This window comes from Poecilia reticulata, linkage group LG18, assembly GCF_000633615.1.
Source record: "Poecilia reticulata strain Guanapo linkage group LG18, Guppy_female_1.0+MT, whole genome shotgun sequence".
Lineage (NCBI taxonomy): Eukaryota > Metazoa > Chordata > Actinopteri > Cyprinodontiformes > Poeciliidae > Poecilia > Poecilia reticulata.
Window position 1 is genome coordinate 4,032,106 of NC_024348.1, and position 23,758 is coordinate 4,055,863.

Consider the following 23,758-nt stretch of genomic DNA (forward strand, 5'->3'; position numbering starts at 1 on the left):
TATATATATACACACTTCAGCTGCTTACAGATTATTTTAAAGCACCGAAATAGTCCTTTACTCGGAGTTGTGAATCGGATGCCATCTTCAGTATAGGCTGTATCTCCGGCCTCCAGACTTATCGCCCCGTAGTAGTTTTTACAGGAAAACCCCTCGCACAGTTATACTTTTATGTCACACTTTGAAACACTTTTACGGCGGAAAACGATGTTAACCATTTCATGGGAGTCTACATTCTACCTCTAGCTAATGGAGATCTGCATTACGACAACCAGACCTGTGGGCTGGCAGAGCCTGCTGGTCCAAAGGAGGCTGGCATCACACACAAAAGGAGAGATGTGAGGAAAATACTTGACGCTTGGTTTATATGACGCTAGCCGAATTGGAATATGAATCCCAACACGTGGCATTGCACGTTTGCGTCATATTTCTCTATGCAAGTTGTTGGTGGATGGGTTAACTAAGTTTGTAGAATATGGTTTGTCGCGCTGCTCTGCACTGCAGATGTATTGTTACTGAGCAATTGCCTGTGAAGGGAGGACCGACCCTCTTAAAGGCGCATTGATGGTTCTTCTATTTGTGTTCTGACACCCAAAGAAGTAAATCATCTTACCATCTTATTTTCCATGTATAAGACATGAGTTCTGTTCACATCACTCCGTCTGGAGGAGCCTACAAGCAGGGGAAGCGTATTTTTTTCTGGCATTGACTCTCATCTCATTGTGTCCGTGGGAGTGGCTGCTTCTCCATCACTGTGCTTGCATTGCATTGCTGAGATCTCTGATTTAAGCTGCACACCCCAGGCTTAGCGATGAGCTATTTGAAAATCTGCGTTGTTGATCAAGAGGACTGAACATTTGAAAGAATTTCATCTCATCGGTGTTTGGATGGCAGAGCAGTGCAGCAGGGTGTGGCATGATGATGACTTGCTTCTTTGGTTTTAAGGATAGTCAAACCATTTGAAAGAAAACTGCTTGAAATGAACTAGATGAAAATGGATCCATACTTATTCTCAAGCACATTGATTTGGGTTCAGTACAGGTGATATGCAACAAAACATGTAATTATTTAAGAAAACGGGCAGCTAATAACCCAGCTTCATCAAGTCTGTATTTGGGTACAACGGTTCAGGATGTGGCTGGTAGTAAGAAAACAATAGATTGGGTCCTAAAACTGATTCATTTGACTTGGAGAATTCATCTACTTCACTCTGTGTTCAATGTTTATTTAGAACTTGTGTTAAAAATATATTTTCTGGCTACTCAGTCATTATTTAAATTGGGAACAGACGTGACATCATGCTTGTGTAGTAGCACATGTATGCAGCTATTTTCTCTGCATTTAAAACACGGTGTCTACAGAGCTGACATTTTCACCTTTTTTGAATAATTTCTATTACTGATTAATAAAGTGAGCGAAGCAGACATGTCTGTGTATTCCCCTGAAAATAAAGATCATTGCATTTACCTCAGAGAGTTCTAGGTTAAAAGCGCATCCACACCTGCTCCCCATGTTTGTTCCATGTTAGATTTAAACAGTAAAATGATTCAAATTATTATTATTTTTTGCATTCTGACCAGAAAAGAAAATCAAACTTTTGAGTTTGTTTGCTTTTTTAACAACAGACCAGACTAAACTGTATTCTACAAGCAGCAAGAAAAGATGATCAACTGTGGTGATCAGCTGAACAAAATAAATAAAATAAACATCTTGGTGATTTTTTTTTTTTTTTATTCAGTACATAGTCATGCAGTCAGTTTCGTGCTGACATTTGTGAATGGATATTTTATTCTAATTCACAGTGATCCCCACAGACATCTCACACCTAAGATAAATGAACCCAACATGCATATTTTTGGGTTGTGTGATGACGCTGGAGTCCCCAGAGAGAACCCACACATGCACTGGGAGAAAAAGAAGACTCTGGTTGGAATTTAAAGCCAGGACCTTGTTGCTGCTATTAATAAATATGTTTAGTAGGACATTCTATTACTAATTAGTAGGAATTGTTGTTACACAAACATGTACTGTAGTCTTCATTTCATGTAGAGAATGAACTGCTTTCTCTAGATTTCAAAATGGTCAGAGCAGACTGCTGATTTCTGTCCATGGTTCCAGTTTTCTTTATTTGTATCATTTTAGTTGGGCTCTGCAGTTTGTAAAGAGATATTAACTATCCCTTTGTTTTTTTCATGCATACCCCTTTAACCTCCAAGTAGTAACATTTTGCTACAGAATATATTTTTATATATTTCTATTAATTTAGCATTTGTATTCTTGCTTTTTTTTATTAGATTCAAATGTGTTTCTTTGTTTTCCCCTCCTGTGCTCTACCACTCTGCACTCTGAGTGAATGTCTATACCTGCAGGTCTTTTCTTTTTTTCCTTTCTTCTTAAAACCGCCCCCTCTGTTATTGCATCATATTTTCATGTGAAATGGCTCTGTACAGTAGATGGTTTGTGTTAATGTAAGGGAAGGCCTGAGCTTTGAAACCTCTATCACTCATGTTATTTGAATAACTGTCCTGTTTTATAGCAGACCTGAAACATGTCTCCCTTGGCTGAATTGCTGTTGTTCTCACTTCCTTCCATTTTTGTTATAATACTTCTATAGGTTGGCTGTAAAATATTTGTTAGTGAGGAAATGTTATGACTTGGTACAACAACAGAGTCCACTGAACTCCTGATAGTGACCCATTCTCTCAGATGTTTGTAGAAGCCATCTGCATGACTAGGTTGGTAGCTACATCTAAAAAAAAAAAACTAAAAAAATCACCTGACCACGGTGTTCCTGTGCTGGATTAGCCGGGTTGAACTCCATGGAGAACCTGTGGAGTGTTGCCAAGAGGAAGATAAGACGCAAGAACCAACAGTGCAGATGACCTGAAGGCTGACCTTCTCCTCCATGCCATGCTGCATTGATGCAAAAAAAAAAAACACCCAACCAATTATTGAGTGCATAGTAGTGAGCATAGTTTTTATAATTCTGGCATTACTGTGTATATTTTTTTAATTGTAATAATCACATTTTTTGAGACACTGAATTTCTAAGCCATAACCATCATGGCACATTAAATAAATGCTTCAAATGTTTCACTCTGTGTGCAATAAATCAATATGAGTTTCACTTTCTGATACGAGGGACAAAAATATTCAATTGAAGTAACCCTGTATGAGTTCATCTGTTTCTTCTGGAGTTTTTCCTCCACTGTCACTATGTGCATTCACATTATGAGAGATTGGTGCCAATTCAGCGACTCAACACAAGTGACTGTCGCTACGTTCTCGTCCAGGAGAACAAGATGGCCATTCACTACAAGTCATGATGGAAATTAATTTCACAATTTTCTAATTTTTGATTTGTGCTACCTCCTGTTTATTCAGCAGTGATTATTGATCTGCCTCAACAGGTGTGAATTCCACCATCAGCTCCTCTACATTGCTTGTATTGGCTGACAGCAGAGCTCTTCTTTTTGCCAGAGATCCTGCTGTGGTGTTGTGTACGACTCAGACCAACCAGTGAAGGATTCCTCAGTGATCTTTACTAGGTTTAGTTTTAGTTCAACTACCAGATGGCTTGGCCCTCACATTTTCAGCAGTCTCTATATGAGCCAATGAGAGCAGTCACCAAGGAAGTGGCACACTTCCTAATCAGGCCCTCATTTCTCAAACTACATTACATCAGATAGGCTGTTAGTGTATTACTGTGTTTTATCAGATTTAGTAAATCTCCTTATAAGTCGTTTAAGAAAATTGTATTAGTAAAACTCAGATGTTGTAGATATTTCTGGTTCCTGCTTGATTGGCTCCTCTCTTTTGTTCATGTGGAAAAAAAATGTTAGGCAGTAATAGTTCATGATTTCAGTTTTTGAACTATGTCTTTCAGTTTGATCGTTTCTCCCAAAGCTTCCCATCCACACTCGCTCATTACTTTCCATTTTGATTGGTCATTATTCTGGTTAATGAACCAGCTCCGCTGTCTCTTCATGTGCTGCCAAGCTGACCTTCCTCTCTGCAGTCCATGCTGGAGTGAATCATGTCACTGAAGTCACAAAGCCGAATGGAGGATCTACAGGAATGGCAGGAGATGGGCCCTGCATTCACACTCCCTTTTGTTTCTACAGTAGGCTGTGGATGCCTACTGTAAGGCCCCAGGGACAAATGATAGTTTTCCATAACTGACTTACAACACAACAGTGTTGTTTAGTAAACCAGCTGATCTCAGCAGGCAGGATGAATGGTCATGATCAAAGCCTAAAGCCAACAGAAAATAGGAATCTGGTTCATTTCACCCAGTTCTTACTCATTACTTTCCTCAAAATGGACTTCTGTAAAATAATAACAAATATTTCCTGTTTCTGTGAATGCTAATTTCTAAAAAGCCAGTGTCTCTAGGTCAGGGTTTAAATTTTATGTTGCAAACGTACATATGGTGGGTTTCTTAAAAAGAAACCTCAAGTATGCTAAAATGGGACTATATCTAGTTTCAACAAGCATTTTATTACTTTGCATAGTAAATGTATGTCAAACAATGTTTTTTTATTCACTTGGGTAAAGCATGAACTGAATTAGAGGGACATTGAATTGTTATCCAGAAGTGCAGATGTTAGATAATTCTTATAATATTCCAAATTATTTTCTTCCAATTTGAATTAAAAATTTACCAGTATTCAAAATAAAGTGATATATTTTTCAGATCACCCTGAGGTAACAAAGATGCTTTTTTTTACAGGATCCATTCAACATTGTCCAACTTGAAATTTAAAAAGAAAAAGCTAAAGTTTTAATTTCAACATTTAAAAAAACTGTATCTTTACTGAAGGTTTCCTGTGCTGAAGGCTCATCATTTAAATGGCAACATTGCATGGTGTGTGAGAGAAGTTCCCTTCCTTTAGCTTCTTACACCCTTTTCCCCTCAACAACAACGTCCACTCTGAAGAGTGTTGGAGTGTTCAGAAACTCAAAAATCCTTTCTTTTTCTCACTGGTCAAACTGAAAACTGTATGATTTATTTTTGTCTACAGAAGGAATCAAGTACTTGGTATAAGAGTTGTGATATTATACAAACGTACGACAATTATTCAAAATGTATAGAAAAGGTTTGTTTTAATATTTTGAAGTGAAGTGAAAACAGCCGCTGTCGACTAAGAACTGACAGATCCTGTCAGACAATCCACAGCTGGACTCTGTAGGGTGTCAAGGAAATGTCAGACAACATGATGCTGCAGTTAACAGCCAGTAACAGGACGCCTGTCACGACCTAACATGTTTTCTGCCCATCAGAATTTAAGTCAGTATTGACAACATTTGTAAACTGAACACACCACGAGCAAGAAGTGGTTCAAACATAATTACTGGAGTTGGTCCTGTCTTTGCTTTGCCCCTCATATAGATAAGGTTGAGACGTTGCATTGTGGTTAGAAAGTGAAGGTGGAGTTTGCTGCATTTAATTGAAGGAATGTTGCTCCAGGCTTAACCTGCCCAGCCTGTGCTAACTCTCACTTGAGCTGAGCAACACGATGGGCAACACCACACCCTGTCTTTTAGGAGAAAAGTTCCCACAGTTGCCAGCCTTCAGATAGAGGAGAGTTCTACAAACATAATGGCTTCTGTTTTATATTGACAGGAGTTGTGGTGTTGGACTTCTTGCTGAGGATGGTCCACATGGTTTCTTTATTGAACAGTTTTATGCAAGAAAGCAAGGCGTTAAAACAAAGTGCTGAATTAACTTTAGAGTCTGGATAATGTCTTGTAGTTGGATAACAGTATCCATCAGCTGGTAGTTTTCATGATCTCTGACGATATTCACCAGAATTGAAAACTAGATTTTATCCATTAGATATTGTTAAATTGTCTTCCCTTTCCTCCTCAACATAATTCCAGCTTTTCCATCTGTCATTATGCATCTCCTGTTTTTGCAGCTTTGGGTCTAATACTTTGTAAACTTTTTCCTTGTTTGTCTTAAGGAAAAAAATGGCAATATTCTTATTTCCTTTCATTTTAATTTCTTTTCACCTCAGAAATCACGCAAAAACCTCAGAATTCCACCAACATTCTGACTTTCACCAGGAAAGTTGTTTTGCGTGTTGTAGTAGTGATACAAACTGTAAAAGAAGAGCACTTGGTTTTGTCCTCATCTTATATTTACTGGGTTGGTTTTTGCATTTACAGCTCTTGACAAGAAACAAATGCATGGATGGTTTTTTGTTTAACATTACTCTTTTTCACTCTTAGATTTAAGTTCTAGAGTATTCAGTTAACATTGAATAAGTTAACTTCTCCCTCTTGATTTGAATGTCTTTATTTGGATGGGTTTCAGCAGAAAGAAGTTCTTTTCTTCTAGTATGATCATTCTTCTGTCCTTTTTTTCCCATCTTTTCAGATTCCTTTCTTTCCTCTTCGCCTGTATCTCTCATTCAGTCTCCTCAAGGCAAGTGTATGGATTCTTTAATGCTGCTCACCTGCTCTATTCCTCGATATTGTTTTCTTTTGCTGGCCTGTTGCTTTACTGCTCTCCATCCTTCTATCTAGTGCCCCTCTCCTGCTCGCAAGGCTGTGTATAAAAATGCCCCAAAGCAGTTGGTTAAAAATAGTGGCTCCTGGCCTGGTCATAGCTGCTTCCCTTTCTCAACTAGTCCTTACCAACCCCTCTTTCTGGTTTTCCACATTCGTTTCCAGCACTGCTGACGCTTAACTCTAGTTGACCAGATAGCAATGTTTCTCCAACTTTTCAGGGACTTGCAGTTCTAGTCATTTTTGCAACGTCTCTCCTCTGTTGCAACCAGATATGTAACCTTCCCGGCTGGTGCCCAAAACAGCCAGCTCGACCTTTGACAGGTTTCAGTGGCTGTTTATTTTTAGGCTTGCAAGATGTGCCTCTATGCATGGCTGTGTCCTGAGCTGCAGTAGCTCTACCAAAAAGCCTTTAAAGACATTTATGTCTGTTAAACAACGTTATCTTTATAACATGTCTTTAAACATTTTTTTTCAGTCATTACCTTCTGTGTCCAACTGATGGCTCTCCATTTACTTTAGCTCACCCATCTCCAGTCTTTAGACCCTGAGCATTACACCTGGAAAACTTGGCTTCTTGTGATGCCAGGAGCCTAATCCATTACAGTTTACCAGCTGCTAGCAGGCATTATTTAGGTCAGCATCACTGACTGCAAGTTCAGGATAATCCCAAGATTGCTACCTTATTTTAAGAAAGCAGAGAAGTTCAAGTTCACATTGTGTGCAGAAACCCAAAAGTAGATCAGGTTTGTGTCCCGGGAGGTTGTTCTACCTTCCAGCTGCCCTAGTATCTGAATCCCCCTCTCCCAGCATCAGCTGTGTCTCCAGAGGACGAGTGGCACTGGAGATATCATCCACCACCTAGTGGTCTGGACCTTCCATTGCCTGTTGCTCCTCACTCATGTTGCATCCTCGTAGTTGCTTATGGCTCAGTAGGGTTTGTGCATGTCTTAAACCATAAAACATTCAAAGTAGGTTTTCTTTGTACAGTTTTGCTTTATTTTTTTTACAGCCTCTTTTTGACCTGTGGATTGTTGCCATTCTAGAGCTGCCATGTTTTTTTTAAGCCACAGTAAAGCTGTGGATAGCACTCTAGAAAGGCACCATCTTGTTGAATTTAACTGATTTAAAAAACCAAGAAGTATTTCAGAAATAAAGTTTTGACATGATTATGTGGCTTGGCAATAGCAATGTAAACCAGTCATATAGCCAAATCTAAACGGGTCAGTTTTAATATCAAACAACCTATTTTGATATTTTCCTATCCTGGATGGGTAAAGCAACATCAAAACAAGTAGATGGGACAACTTGCAGTCGGTCAACTTCACCAGGTCCTCTCAGGGATGTAGCTGCAATGTTTCAAAACATTGTAGCTACAGTTTGGTCACAGTCACTAGCAGAAATGTATATTGTCTAATCATTTAATCTGGGACTGTAAATTTGTCCATTTAGAAAATATTGAATTCTTTGAGGAAAATTAGGATTAACTAAAACTTTGTTCCATTTTTGAGTAACACTTTGGCATTATGCACTGCATCATGGGATCTGGATTTGTATCCTGCCCAAAAAGTAATGCTGCATAACGGAAAGTGTTTGTCTAGTTCGCAACATTTTCTTTACAAATATCCTTTGGCATACAGGCAGTGGTATTGAGTCATGTCATGGTTTGAAAGGGTTGGTCCTGATTCTGTTTTTTTTTTGTTTGTTTTATTTTTAGTAAGTTTCTGTCTTCTGAGGAAATCAGTAATGGTTCCCTTAAATATCTTAGAAAATTGGCATTAACTTCAGAGTGGTTGAAGTTAACAAACTAAGGAGACCCACTGCTGACTTGACACCTTGAAAGTACCAGAGCATACTGCAGCACAGCTGATGCAAAGTTCCAAGGTTTATGTTGTTTTTGGCAGAACCTGAACAAACTTAGTGGTCGATCTAGCAGTGAAACTGTTTTAAACTTCTTTTTAAACATAGGCCACCGATAAGCTGAAGTAACCCGAGTTTTCTCTAGCTATAAGCATATCAGTATTGGCTGATTTTAATCATTGACCAATTGATTGGTGTACCACAAATGGAGATGAAAATATGTTTGTGCATGTAGGAGGATAATCTGGAGGTAGATAAAGGCTTTCTCTTAAACATGCTTACAGTTGATGAACTAGTCAGCTTGTTAATGTGCCCAATTACTGAGTGATTCTGCTCAACCTTGTTCTGAAGAAAATCCTGACTTATTATTATCATCATTACTATCATTGGTTGAATAGCTCTAGTGCTGTGAATGTATTGTCACAGCACTAACTGGGAATGTGTTTACAAGTACAGAGCCAAAGACTACAACACTGTTGGTCAGATGGAAAGTCCGTGCTTGTGGCCTAGTTTGAACAAGGCATTGTATTGTGAAGCAGAGGAGGTGGCGGTCCAATTCAAGACAAAGTGAAGCAGTCAGTTGTGCTCCATGTCTGCACATACACAGTTAAAAGTTGTTTGTGTTGTACAATTGGTCAACAAGTTATTAGAAAGAAAATGGCAAGCCACATATAAATGTTACAAACCAAGGACCCAAATCTCCTTAGCATTGCTTATTGTGCTACATGCTTTATTTTTACAGAACAGTTCCTCCGTTTGGTAAATATATTTTGCCATGGCAATTTGACCTGGTTTATTTCTAATCCCGGTCTGCTAATCTGGTCCCAAACACGTTCAACCTTTTTGTATATAACTAGTTCACCGCTCCCGTATCATGGTTTCCTCAGGAAAGCAAATAGAAAATGTAAAGATGACCTATATCTGAAAGCTAAAGAGCAGCCAGCTTAGCAAATCAATCACTGACTTTCTGTTTATCCCATCTGACTTGGGTTGATGTTGGTAAAACATCATATGAAGAAATTAAGTTTCCTTTTTTACTATTTGGCACAATATAATGGACTGAACATGGCTGTATTATATTACAATTGCATAAAACTCGACTAATTTACATTTGATTGTATTTGATTGATCTGTATTAAAATGCATTTGATGGATTATCAGTATTGGATATTTAATTGGATAAGGTTTAGGATATAAATTGGACCTTTATATCATCATCTGGAGCTGATTTTGTTTTGTTGTAAATAGGCACTAGATCAGTGACTTTCCTTCCCAGTGAGGAAAGAAAACAGCGGCCAGTTTGTGTTAGGTACTACTTGGGTACAGCTTCAACTTCTGTTCCAATACCTGGACATCAACAATTATTTGCTAACGGCAGTTTTACAGACTTTGAAATATAGATTGTTGTTAGAATTATACATGGACTGCAGTTGTTAGCTAACTGTCAGCCAATGAATTAAAATGAGAACTTTTACTAACAATATCATTTTAGCTAAAATTTGACTTAAAATTTAAACCTAACATACTGAATAGAGTAAGTTAATGTTAGTTAACAGGTTAGTTTCAACCAGGTAGCCTGTTAACCAAATATTAATAGTGCCATTACTATTTTAGCTATTATCAGCTTTTTAGCTGATTTTAACTTGTGCACAGCTGTTAGTCTATGCTAGTAATAGCATGTAGACTATTATAATTTCAACATAAAAACTAAAGTCAACTTACTGAATGGACTAGGTTAAAATTAATCTATTGATGCACATTGAGGGTGCATCAATGTAGTTTATTAGCCAATCGCAGATTACCGATCTGTGAAAAGCCTAACCTGCCAGTTCCAATTTTGGCTGATACCATTTTCCTTGCCTGAAATATTAAAATATATTATATTGCTAAGTATAGCAAGAAAGTCGCTGAGTTGATAACAGCGGGGTGACTAACTGGGTGGGTTTGTCAGTCAAACTTCTCTCACAGTGGAGCAGAAGAGGACAGTGGTTGATTTTTAGACCTTTGCTGAGGTAGATGAGATCAGAGAATAAGATCCGCTTCACATGTAAGTATCGGCCAATCACTGATTCCCCAAAATTAAGGAAATCGGCACAGATAAATTAGCTGGTCAATAAATCGGTGCACCCCTAATCAACATGCTATTGTTGGCCAACATTCTGCTTTTTTGCTTTTTAGCTAATTGTAGTTTATATATAATGCTAGTCAACAATAAACTGAGGGGTTTTTAAACGTGTAAAAAACACACATTTGTCACTTCCACTAACTTTAACCTGAGGATAAAGTTGTTTAAAAATTGGGCTGGTTGAAAGTTGTGATTCGGTGCCACAAACCAACTCATGAACACAAACATGCTTACAGGGATTTCTTTGAAATGGCTGACTGGACAGATTTCACTGATCGTCTCTCAGAATCTAGTTATATTGTGTTATGTTGCTAAATGGTCTGCACTGTGTACATTCAGCAGAAATGCAACATTTTGCACCAGAGCCACCATAAATAAAATCTACGCATTTGTCTGGACTTGGACAGGATGTGCTGACACATTATGTATGAGTGTACACAGATTTAATATTTGCAAATGGATTAAAAGGTTAAACGTAATAAAATAATTGTTAATGAGATGATCCATGCCACTCCTAAGGTTTTGAGTCCCTGTATGGCAGAGGATGTCTGAGTAAAGCTTCGGTTTTTACAGACATTATGTTTTATCTACATAGCAAAGCTAAACAAAAGTCAAAACACAGTCAAAAAGAAACTGTTTCAGTCTGCAACTATGTACTGTATCTAGCTACATACATTTGCTGCAAATAATGTATGTAGCTATGATGCACAGTCATCATAGCTACACTGTTCATTAGTGAGATATATTTCCTCTGCCTTCTTTTGCTCTGGACAGATCAGTTAAGTTTCCAGATTGACTGCTCCGTGATGCTTAGTTTAGATTCTAAGTAGTTAAGAGAAGCATGCAAGATTGAACAACCCATCACTATGACTTTTTTTTTTATTTTGCATTTTCATGATGCAATGCATGAATGCTTGGGCTGCTACCTTAAGGCATAGCCTAATAGTAATAGAAGTGCATGGAAGCTTAGTGGTAGTGACTCAATCTCCCCACTTTTGTCCTCTTCACTACCACCTCTTCATAATGATGCAGATAAGCGAGGGGTCCCGAGTTCTGACAAGTCCACTGATGGTGTAGCTACATCGCTACGCTTTTCTTCCCAACCAGGCTCATTCTCACCCAGTAATTACAGTAGTGACACATCTCCAACAGATGGTCAACAGGATTCTCCAATAAAGGTGTCTCCCGTTTCAGAACGTATTAAGGCACTAGAAGCTCTTGCAGCCAAAAAGAAAGAACCTGATTTTAGAGGCAATGGAACTTTCACTCATTTCAGGGACCGACATCATGAGAAATCTGCACCAGAGGGGCCCAAATTTTCCACAGAAGGCTGCAAAACTGCACCTGATGGACCCAAGTCTGCAACCGAGGGGCCCCAATCTCCCACCACACGGGCAAAATCTACAACCGAGGGGTCCAGATCTCTCACCGAATCTACAGCAGAGTCCCTCAAATCTGCAGTTGAGGGTCCCAAATCTCCAGCTGGAGTTCCCATACTTCCTCCTGAAAAGATTATACGGACACCTCAGAAAACAGAACATTCTGCTGATCAGGAGTCACCAGATTCACCATTTGAAATCCTGGGAGACCTGAAGCAAGTTGTTGACTTTGAAGAGACAGAGCAGTGGATGAAGACACACTTACCTCCAGTACCAGATTTCGATACTGTTGGTTTAATTAAAAGCACTAACACGGTCTCAGTGAAGGGGATCGACAGCATGCCTGCTGCCTTTGCTGGTGTTCCTGATGCTTTCATGGATCGTCCTGTTGAAGGTCCGAAACAAAAAGATCAGCTTGATGGGGAACCCAAAAAAACGGAGGTTGACGAGTTTGATGTTAACTTTTTGCCAACAGCTTACATGTGGGATCATCAAGAAAAATCAAGTGTGGATTATCCATCTAATCTAGATTTGGTAATTACAGCTTCGCCTGCACCTCCTGCAGAGTTTGGTTCCACATCTCCTCCGTCATCCCCCCCAGTTTGCCCTGCTGTTCATCAGAATGTTTCTGATGAGAAGAAAGCAATTTGGACTGACGAACTGGAACAGCCAGACACAAATGAAGGTGACAGTTCAGGAGAATCCGACGATACGGTAATTGAAGATCACATAGCTGAATGTGAGTCTGCTCCATCTCAGTCTTTGGATCAAAGTTCTAATGATGACACCACAACCCCTCCCTGCACCACTGCTGATTTGTCCACTGAGGAGAAAGAGGCTCCTCCACCAAGGCTTGAGAGAAAGCTAATGCAGGTTCCAACCATAAATGTGATTGAGACTGACGAGCCCAATTATAGTGAAGAGGAGATGGAACCTGAGGCAGAGGAAGATGATGATGACTATGAGGTAGTAAAAGGCCCAGACACGGGACCCCCAAGCACCTCTGAACCAGACCCACAGAGTGCTGGAAACACAGGCCCCAGAGCACGCCCTTTAGAAACGGAGTTCATGGAAGGCTACTCGCCTCCTTCCTCACCTGTGGACTCTGAGTCTGAATACTCCCCAAAACACAAAATCCTCAACTCTAGCTCTGAAAGAGACGATAAGACATCCGCCTTAAAATCAGAGGTCTGTCCCAATCCAATGGACTCAGCAGACCAGCAACCTGACAAGTCCCAGACCATATCAAATAAAATTCGCAATGAAAAGTCCCCATTTGTTGTTGAAAATGAAGAAGTGGATTTTCCAGATAATGATGATGATTGGTCAGATGAAACCCATGAAATTCTGTTCAAACACCCAATGACTGATCCGTCGTCACGAGAATCGGCTCCTAACAATGAGCCTGCAGTCAGTGAAAATCGCAGTTCAACAGCAGAAGAGGCTTACATAAAACCCACTCCTCCTCCTATGTCCAGCTTCATGCAGGATGACATTTATGACAGACAGTCGTTTGATTATGACTTTGATATCAGTTCTTCCCTGGATCACACTGATGTTAAGAAGTTCAACAATGCAAAGGAACGTTTTCTGTCTGATCCAGCTCAGAATGATGATGCTGAAGACAAACAGGATCTGGACAGCGCCATTTCACTGAATGGTGACAACATCCCCAAATCCAACAGTCAGCCATCTTTAGAAGATTATCCTGAAAACCCATATTCCTGTTTCCAAAGTGAGACTGTAAGCAGCACTCCTGAACAGGACGTCATTATGAAGACCACTAATTCAGAAAATGTGGAAAATGACAACATGCTCTCATCTCAGAAACCAGCTTCACACATACAGCATAGCCCTGAAATGGGTCACAACATAAATGAGATGAAAAGAAGTCCTGACAGAACTGACAGTGACAGCCCACCTTCTGAGGATAGCTTTGTGGAGTTCATGAGAGAGTGTCTGAAATCAAAACAGGATGAGGAAGCTGACTGTGTCCACCAGGAGCTTGAGCCCCACAAGACTTCTCCTCTCCCCAAGACTTCTCCAAGCATGGCGATGGATTTTGAACAAGAACATCTTACAATCAGTGCTCTCAAAGATCTGGGCAACAGCCAAGAGGAAAAGGAGGAGACAGTGAATCCTCAGTATAAAGTCTCAGAGAAGAGTCAGCCAAAGTCAGATTTTAGCCCTACGCAGCCATCAGACTCCAAACCCCCTTGTTCCCAAACCAACCGTGCGTCTGACGGCACGTATTCCAGTGATGTGGAAGCTATAGACGAATGGGTAGCTGAAGCCTACCATCTTGCAGAGCATGTCTTGACAGCAATACTAACCCACTTATCAGGTAACATTCCTTCCCTCTGGGCAGTAGGCCTGCTAACCCCATGCACTTCCCTCAGCGGGACGCTCAAACAGGAATTCTCTGCTTAGTTTAACACATGCATGGACAGATCCACACTCTCACATATAGACTTAGAATGTTCAATCAGGACTTGTAAAGATAAGTGCAATAATCCTCAGCAAACTGCGCAGAATGAAAATGATTGGGAGGTGTAGGTTTACCGACTATAGACTGATTATTAAACTCAAAGCTCTGTTTTAAAACTGTAAACAGAAGATGTTGAAATAAAAAAGCTAACACAGCTCTGGTTGTCCAAAAGAAGAAAAAAGAAGCCTACATGTAGAAGCTCTCCAGTACACTCATGTTGAGTTTTTTTTTTTTTTTTTTTTTTTTTATAAATTTTTTGTTTTTATATAACAGAATTTTTTCATTAGGGAATATGTCTGATTGACTTGTTTTGGTTACCACATTCTATCATTTGTGCACTTGATGACTAAATCTGAATTTGTGCAGTAGTATGTGGACAAGATAAACACTATGAGTGATTAATCAGACTTTGCAGTGAAGAAACATTTTAATTTAATGTATTTATTTGTTTACTCTTAAGTGTAGTTCCAGTGCATTTGGCTTTATCACCTGGGTGTTGATGGGCAGTTTGTAATGGGGACATTTTTCTGCCATAATTCGAGGGCACACATTTTCAGTCTGAAAGCAGGATTTCATGTCTTTTGTTCTTAAAACTTTTAATACTTGTGCTTCTACTCAATTCACTGGTTATTCACTGTGCTTTCTCAAATCTTTCTCCTCGCGCTCAAAACTTGTCTCTGCTCGGAGCAAATCTTCACTTGTAACCTTCTCTGCTTGCCAATGAGTCGTGCCTGAATTTAAGGACGCTGCTGGTAATGGATGCTGTCGATCTATCGCTTGGAACAAAAGAGCACCCAGCCTGGCAACCTGTCAGCCAATAGAATAAAAGTATTATATTGGGTGCATTTGCCAGTGTAACTCTTTCATTCTATTGGCTGAGAGGTTGCCGGGTGACTGTAAATTTTTGTTCCAAGTGTGAGCAGAAAATGATTCGCCAGCTAGGGAAGAGGTTTGCAAATCTCAGGCCAACGAGAAATTTACGGCGCAAGAAGAAAAGTTTGCGGAAGCACAGTGAGTATTTGAAAGAAAACAGAAGTTTTGACTACAAGCATTACAAGTTTTGAGAAGAGGCAAGACATGAAATCCTGCTTTCCGAAAATGTGTGCTCCCAAATTGTGGCAGAAAATTGCTCCATAAATGTTGACGTGAAACGTTAAACTCTGAGACTGTTTCATATTGAACATTTGCAGTTGAGTTAAAAATTTGTGTTTTGTGCGTGTGTGTGTATAAACGCAATAAAAATTTACTGTAATGGTTAACTAAACAGTAAATGTTGTAAGCATTCATTTTGATGAAAACCTATTGGAGATAATAATAATAATAATAAAGTTTTTTATTGAAGCTGTTTAATTGGCAGCATATTCCCTGAACATCTAACAAGCTAGCATAAACAGGTCCCAGACTGTTGGGTATCCCATCATGACTGTACTTGTGCAGCTCCAAAGACAACAGTGCAGGAATGCAGTTGACAATTTTAGTACTTTTAGCAATGTGTAATTATTCTATTAAAAAAAAGGCTTATTCCTCATAACGAGACCAATCAAAAAACAAAATTTACTCCTAATACCAAACATACTCAGAGTCGTACACAGTATTACACTTACTCACCTAGACTTTAGAAAAGCATGTGTATTTTCTTTTGTATTCATTATTAAATCAATATCCACACAAATATTTAAATTGGAAAGGCTGATATGACTGACAGCATAACTTACAAGCAACCTTAGTTCAAGGCTGCATGTGATCCTCAGAAAGTTGAGTCAGTGACCCTCCCCTGCCCTCTGTCCTTTGAGCTAGTCAGTGGTTCCCCACCAGACGGCGAGTTAGGGCTTAAATACGGTGTCCAGAGCCCTGAACGTCACACAGAACAGTCAATCCCCAGGTCAGGTTTCTAGCCACAGCACACTTGGAGCGGACACACGATGCAGAAAATCAAAGTGAAGAGCGCAGCTTGCAGCCGCCCTGGTGCAAAGTTATTTTGGTGCCGTCATTTTATACTTGGGTTTCAACAAGATGCCATCTAAGGTGATGGATGCTGCCAGCTCCTTTAGTTGGATCTTGTTTGCTGCATGTCTGTTTAATCAGCGTGAGAGCAGTTTGAGATGCATTTGTTTCCATGGTTACTCAGATCAGTCCAGTTTTCACACAAAATGTTTGACGGCAGGAAATGTCATATTCATTTTTTCTACATTCACACACACACCAGCTGGTATGCAGACGGTAATCCTGACATATTCAGGGGATGACACGTGGAACCCAAGAGCTGACCCAGCATGCATCTGTGGGCTTGCAGTTCGGGAGCAGTTGATAAAGGAAATGTTATCTGTAGCAGAGTTTCAGGTTTTTTGGTCTTCTTCGTTTAGAAGTTTTGTAGAGGAACAGCAGCTCCTAGTGCTACTGCTGGGTTTTATGCTGTCATTGATATAGTTCAAGGATTGGATTATATCCATTTTACAGACGATAACTGCATTAACCAATAATGGTTCAGTTTGCGTTCAGTTCACTGCTCTCAATGTTATCACACAACAGAGCAAGATGAAGACCTGGAAGAAGATTTGAAACCGGTCAGTACAAAAAAGTACATATTGCGCAAATTTTTATGGGCCATGGCTAATTGGTAGAAAATGGTTTGTCTATAGGTTTATAATGGAAACAGTAAATGACATCATGAAATGATTGTTGTGAAATAGGAATATAAAATGGCAAAGAAGTGAAGTGATCCAGAGCCGCTTTAAGATCAGAACTGTTGTGTATGTGGTTGATTTTGGCTCCGTTTTCATTGCACGGAGGGCCGCAGCCATGTTTATGTGAGTTTCTATATTTAAGAGGAGAACTCTGTGAAAGTAGGCCGCTGTGCCTCAGCAAAGTACAGTGAGGGTGAGAGGGAAAGAAGAATAAAGATGATAGAACCCGGACTGTTTCCCTGTGGGTACACAGAGCAGAGCATGCTGGGAGGAGACCCATAACCCCTTCAGTACTGGGCCAGTACTACTGGCTGAAGAAAACCTTTTCACTGTTGTTCCCCAACAAAATGTAAATATGACCCTTTTTTTTTTTTTTTTAAAGTAAATTTTAGTTTTTGCAAGGCAGTTTTTTCAAGAGGTTTATTCAGTCTGAAGTTCTTCAGTCACATTCCAGGATAATCATCGGCATTAAAATCACATTAATAAAATTATTATTAGCAGCTCCTCTGAGGCTAAAGTTTTACCAGCTGCTTCACGTTTTGGTTTTAGCATTTAGACCTCGTCAAAAACCTTAAAAACACAGGCGCAACATAAAAGCTCATAAAGGAGCTTCTTTATTTAGTTCAACTGAAAAAAGAGCAAGAAAAACTGAGCTATAGTCTCATCTATTAACTACTGTTAGGATTTATCCACTGCTCATTTCAGAGGCTGATAAAGTTGGATTCATGTCGGTACAGATTCAGTTTTCTGCATCCTAATAGATCCTACACTAAACGGAACCTGGACTTCTTTTGCCAGTGCTTTATTAGTTTTTAAAGTTGGTTTCTTAATTTGTTGTTGAAATCCCAATGTTTGTCCCGAACAGCTTAGAGTTCTGTACTCTATTCAGAGTCACAGTACCGAGCTGCAACAATGTGCCTAAACTCCTAAAATGATCCGAATAATATGGCTGACAGAAGGTGAGGGGGGTAGTTTAGAGGAGGGATTTGAGTTTTTAGGTAGCTGTATGGAGCCCAGGGGCATTGGGCCTTGTGGTTTCTCTGCTACCACCCACAGAAGGTTTTCTAAAACATCTTTCCCCCACATGCAGGGAAGAAGGGACTGTTTGAAAGGGCAACCCTTTTTAGCTTTACGTAACCAGCTTGCACTGAGGCTAATGCATCTACATGTAGGACTGCTCACTGAGTGTGTATACACACATATTACTTACATCATTAGGTATACATATATACATATTTTATAAACTTTATCTCTTATGGCTGTATTTGTATCATTAATATTTAACACCTTAGATGGAGTAGCTTGTCAGCGAATAAGCAATTTCCCATTGGTGATCAATAAAGACTATTCTATTCTAAACTCGGACATCAACACAATGCTCCTCTCCTTAGCTGTTCTGGGCCGCAGAACAGAGGATGTTTTTGGAGCATGGTCATGTTTTGTTGTCCCTGCTGATGCCAGTATTTGTCATACAGAGTTACTTACCTCTGGTTCAAACATGGCCACCCCTTTCACAGGTGGAGAGTTGTTTCAAAAGAATGCAGAGACATTCAGATAACCTTTTATTGTCCCAAGTGGGGAAATTTAAGCAGCAAAATGACAGTTCAAGTTCGTTTTTCTGACTGGTCTTACGTGAACACAATCCCTAATATTGAGAATTTGAACTGAACAGTACCAAAATATTAGGGATGTGAAAACCAGACATTCTTTTCTACCTATTAGAGATTTGCTTATAACAACCCCCAATGAAATAACACATTACACGTTGGTACTGAGAGGCTGTCGGTCCTAACTCAGAGACTTTCATGAGTTTTGTGAGGCCACACTGCTCCAACTCTGACAACACATCGCCTGAAGCATTTACAGCTAAATTTTTCTTTTTCTAAAGATTTATGACTTAAAACACACACCTGCAGTTTTCAATAAACTCACTTATTGCTTCTGTTGGCAATGTTTTTGCTGTGCTAACACCAGCATCCCTGCTTTTTGTTTTGACATGACTCTCACATCTGGTTGTAACATTTCAATGTGAATCTAGGTAATTCTGTGCATACTCGATTTAAAGAATTGAATTAGCGGAATGTAGCCATTAAATAGTTTACATGGGGGTCAGGGCAGGTCATGTGACACAGACTGGAGGAACAGCAGCAAATACAGCTTCTTCACTCAGAACAACATTGTGTGGGGTGAAAAACACTTGGATTGTTAGAGAAAATTTAGATTTATGAGATCAACATAACCACATGGGTAAGAACAAAATAATGGTATGTTTAGGGTAATGTAGCAGTAAGATTAGAGTAATGTAGAGGTGTGTGTAGGGTGATATAAACAAACGTCTACAAAACACAACTACTAAACAATATGCCTTGTTTAGTAGTTGTGTTAAGGTTAGCATAGCGCTATGTTTAGGGTAATTTAAGGATAGTCTTGCATACAGTTTGAGTTTCAAACCTTGGTCGTACCTAATGCGGCTGCATTTCTCACAGGGTTTGCACATAATCACACAGTATATAAACGGGTGTGGACTTTTCAGGCAGTTGATATTGAATTAAGAAAAAATTTGTTTATCAAGATTCCAATTTGATGACTTAGAGCAGATCAGGACAGCCTTCCTGTAATATTTAGTTTTAGGCCAGTAGGACACACCATAAAGTCTTTAACGCCCCTCCTTCCCCCTCCCCCTCCCCACCTGTTACTGTCCTACAGTTAATGACCTGATCCACTGGCGGGACCCCAAGAAGTCGGGTGTGGTGTTCGGCCTGTCCCTGCTTCTGCTGCTCTCGCTGGCAGCCTTCAGCGTCATCAGCGTGGTTTCCTACCTGCTGCTTGCCCTGCTCTGTGTCACCATCACCTTTCGCATCTACAAGTCTGTGGTCCAGGCTGTGCAGAAGTCTACTGAGGGACACCCATTCAAGTAAGACAAAAACCTGTCATGGTTTGTTCTAGACAATCTTCTGTTGAGATTTTCTCTATTTTCTCATATTTGCTGCCTCTAGTTATTAGAGGCAGCGGACCTCTACCAACATGTTCATCAAAATATGCCTTGTTTAGTAGTTGTGTTCAAGGCTTTTGGGCTAAACGTGCCAACATGTGTAAGCCCTTTCCACCACTGGCTGGTTATTTCTGGATATCTCTTGCTTTTCCGCTTGAACACTCAGCCTCATTTTGTGGTCTCATTTTCTTTCCTCCTCCCAATTTTTCCGCAGAGAGCTGATAGAGAAGGATGTCACCATTCCTCCTGAGACGTTCCGCAAGCACGTGGACACCAGTCTGACCCACATCAACCGAGCCCTGAAGCAGATGAGCCGCCTGTTTTTGGTTGAGGACCTTGTGGATTCTCTAAAGGTGAGCAGCAGCAGCAGCTCTACTGCCCACTGTCATCCTGGGTTATGTCTGTTTCCCTTTCATTTTTTAGACATCTATTTCCCTCCTGTCTCATCAAGGCCAGTCTCACAGGGGCAGTCTTTTTATAGTTACTCAGCAAGAGTTCATATTACTGGAATAAGTTCTGTGTCAAAAACGAAATCTCCAAGGACGAGGATGACTGTTACGATGGCGATGGTTTCAGTTGAGCTGTTATTTATGTTGCATGATAATGTGACTATGACTGTTGGTGTTACAGTAATGTGGAGATGCACACTTTAGCACTAAATGTTTCCAGTTTTACAATGTGAGCAATATATTTTCCCTAAGTAGTGTTGATGTCCAGATCCTAAGCTGAATGAAACTATTCCACAATTTTAATTTAATAAGCACCAAATTATAATTTTTTGCTAGATCTTGTCTGGTAACTTGCAAAATTAAAGTTGCTTAATGGAAACACAGCAACTTCAAAAAGGAGCAGACATTTCTCCATAAAAAGTTTTGCTCTGCTGTGAAATCACTGTCTACAATTTCCACAACATACCGCATACGTAGCCACACCCAAGTACACGGGATCATCAGTGTAATCCTCAATAAAATGCCGACGTCTCCTCTGATTGGCTGATAGATGATGAGCGACGGCTCCATGGCTCAAGTTTTAATATACCTCAAACACGTGTTTACATTCGCTTCCACCAGGATTTTTAATGACTTATCATGACCATTATCACATTAACTTGATTTAACATGTCCTATTTAATGCAAACACCACAATTGCAAAATCATATTTTCGACATTCTGAGAATATTGAGTCCTCTTCTGCACATTTGTAATGGAAACACAGTTATAACATGTAAAAACACTTTACTGTTATTTTTTTCTTTGTATATTTTATTATTTTAGTACACCTCATTCAATAAACTGAAACTTAACTAATTTTAGAAAGATGTGGAAAATACGAAAAATGTGCACATTCTTGTATTTTACAGTATATTTTAGTCAGGTTTTATAAATTCAAACTAACACCTGAAAGCAGTCATCTGCAGTCCAGAAACACAAAACAGCCTTTGGCTTCAGTAAATACATACTTTAAAGGAGGGCTGTATGACATTAGGAAACTGTATGATAGTATTGCTACTTCTAACTTTCTCTGTTACCTTTACCCTCTGAGACACTACGATCTGTGTGAACTGTGCAAATCTACTGCAGTGAGTCGGAATATCTACATTTTGTATCAATCTTACTCTGCTTTAAGCCAAGCAGGGTCTAGTAGACACTCAGTGGGTGGAACTGATGAATCACTGGTTTATCCACATTCCCAGCCCCACCTCAGTTGATGAGTAGATCGGCTTTGTAAACCAGAATCGGTCTGTTGGGAGAGGTACTCTCACCTTCAGGTGATTCAGTTCAGGTATCTGACACATCCCACACTCCTCCCAGCTAACATGGTCTGCCTGGCTGGCAGAGGAAAGCTGTCCTTTGCCTGTCTAGGATTCAATTTTCTTTTCTTTCATGTGAAATAAACAAATATTTCCATCATCATTATATAACATCCTGTTTCAAGTTACTTTGCCATACCTGCTGATGAGTTAGTGGAAGTAATTAAAGGAGATTAAACATTATTACGCAAACAAGTTTTCTGTGGTAAAACGTCCGTCTCACTCAGATTATGTTTATTAATTTAAGCGTATGGTAAGAATTCCTTTAAAGCCAGCTAGACTTTTTTTACTCACACAACATGGCTGTAAGTGAACAGCCACTCATTTTCTGTTTCGTTCATACTGGCAAATCATCCCAGAAATTTTCCAAACAAGTCATGGAATCGGTCCAGCTGTGGCTCCCAGACAGGTGCAGAGGCAGCCGGTGCTGGGTGTGTTGAGGTGTGGAACCAGTGGTTTGCATCCATTCAGCTTATATCTAGTGTAAAAAGTGTCTGTGTGATGGTTTTGTAAAGGCCTGGAACAGCATGAGTGTGCAGCAGGCGACATCTGTGAAATGAAATCTGCTGTGGGAGGAAATTAGCTTCTGACTTCAGATGACATAAAAGTGATTCCTAAACGTTTCATTTCTCATTTGTTTTTTGTTTTTTTGTTTTTTAACAGCTGGCTGTGGTCATGTGGATGTTGACTTATGTTGGAGCAGTTTTTAATGGAATCACCATCCTCATCCTGGGTAAGCGCTATGGAAATCTTTCCTGTTCCTTCATCACAATGACCAATAATTAGTTTAATTTAAGAACTTGGTCTGGTTGATTCTCTTTAAGGCCTTGCATTTATGCATACACATTGTTAACTGTATTCCCATTATAATGTACATAAAATGTTTTAGATCATTGTAAGGTGAACAATGTTTAACAGCAATCATTGTCTTCGTGCTGAACTCCGTCTCTGTTCTCCAGCGGATATCCTGCTCTTTGCCGTACCTCCAGTCTACGAGAAGAACAAGGTCAGCCGCACCCTACAGCCGTGCTACAGTCATGTCAGCTGAGAGCAGATAGACACATTAGCAGTGAGCTCACTGGATGACTCTCAGCCTCCATCGGACACTGAAGGCTTTCTGCATCCCTCTAGCTGTGGACCCAGTCCAGCTACTGAGAACATGATGTCATTCTGGAGTCAGAGCGCATGGGCATTAGCATCTGCACAGAAACGCCACATGCATCACGGAAAATGAGCTCTAGCTGTTGCTGGCTGCTTATTGGTCAGCTTGGGATGAAAACATCAGCCACAGTCAGTCTATGATGAGTTAGGGTTAGTCAGGAGTGCTCGGGTCCAGCCTGAGTGCTACCACCTGGCAACGTTTAGATCCATTCCTGGTCTGGAAGGCCTCAGTCAGAAGGCTGAATTCCCTCACCCAGAGTAGCTCAGCTATACAGAGACCTGGGAGTGAGCCGTTCATTTCACCCAGGTGTGCTTGATAAGGGACGCATGTTAAAGCTGCAGGGTGGTAACGCTCGATAGAAACCCCTGTTAGAGAGCTCCTCTTTTTTAGTTACTTCTCAGTATTCAAAGCAATTAAACCTGGCAGCACAGGACACCTGTTTAGGGTTAGTCAGGTGTATTTAAAGTGAGGTTCTATGAAATCAGCTGTAGTAGAAATATGTTGGCACAATGAGTCAAATTTAGTGGGACTTTGACCTGGTCCAACACATGGTTCCATTTAGAATAAAGTTCCACATTCCCCACTCACCGCAAAGCACTCTGACACGCTGCCACTCTTTAAATCCCGGCTGAACGCTCTGCTGTTCAAACATCTATCTATCTATCTATCTATCTATCTATCTATCTATCTATCTATCTATCTATCTATCTATCTATCTATCTATCTATCTATCTATCTATCTATC

The 23,758-nt window shown here is 39.9% G+C and overlaps 1 protein-coding gene across 1 annotated transcript in view; it reads left to right on the forward strand.

The window, feature by feature from the left end:
- The window catches only part of rtn3 (reticulon 3), a 24,738-nt gene extending 1,003 nt beyond the window's left edge, over window positions 1–23,735 (forward strand). The window contains exons 2-7 of the mRNA XM_008434940.2: window positions 6,383–6,430; window positions 11,531–14,221; window positions 19,756–19,963; window positions 20,256–20,394; window positions 22,515–22,584; window positions 22,811–23,735. Of these exons, the coding sequence (XP_008433162.1) occupies window positions 6,383–6,430; window positions 11,531–14,221; window positions 19,756–19,963; window positions 20,256–20,394; window positions 22,515–22,584; window positions 22,811–22,899 (3,245 nt within the window). The 3' untranslated portion in view covers window positions 22,900–23,735. The remainder of the gene's footprint in view (window positions 1–6,382; window positions 6,431–11,530; window positions 14,222–19,755; window positions 19,964–20,255; window positions 20,395–22,514; window positions 22,585–22,810) is intronic.
- The last annotated feature ends 23 nt before the right edge of the window (window positions 23,736–23,758 follow it).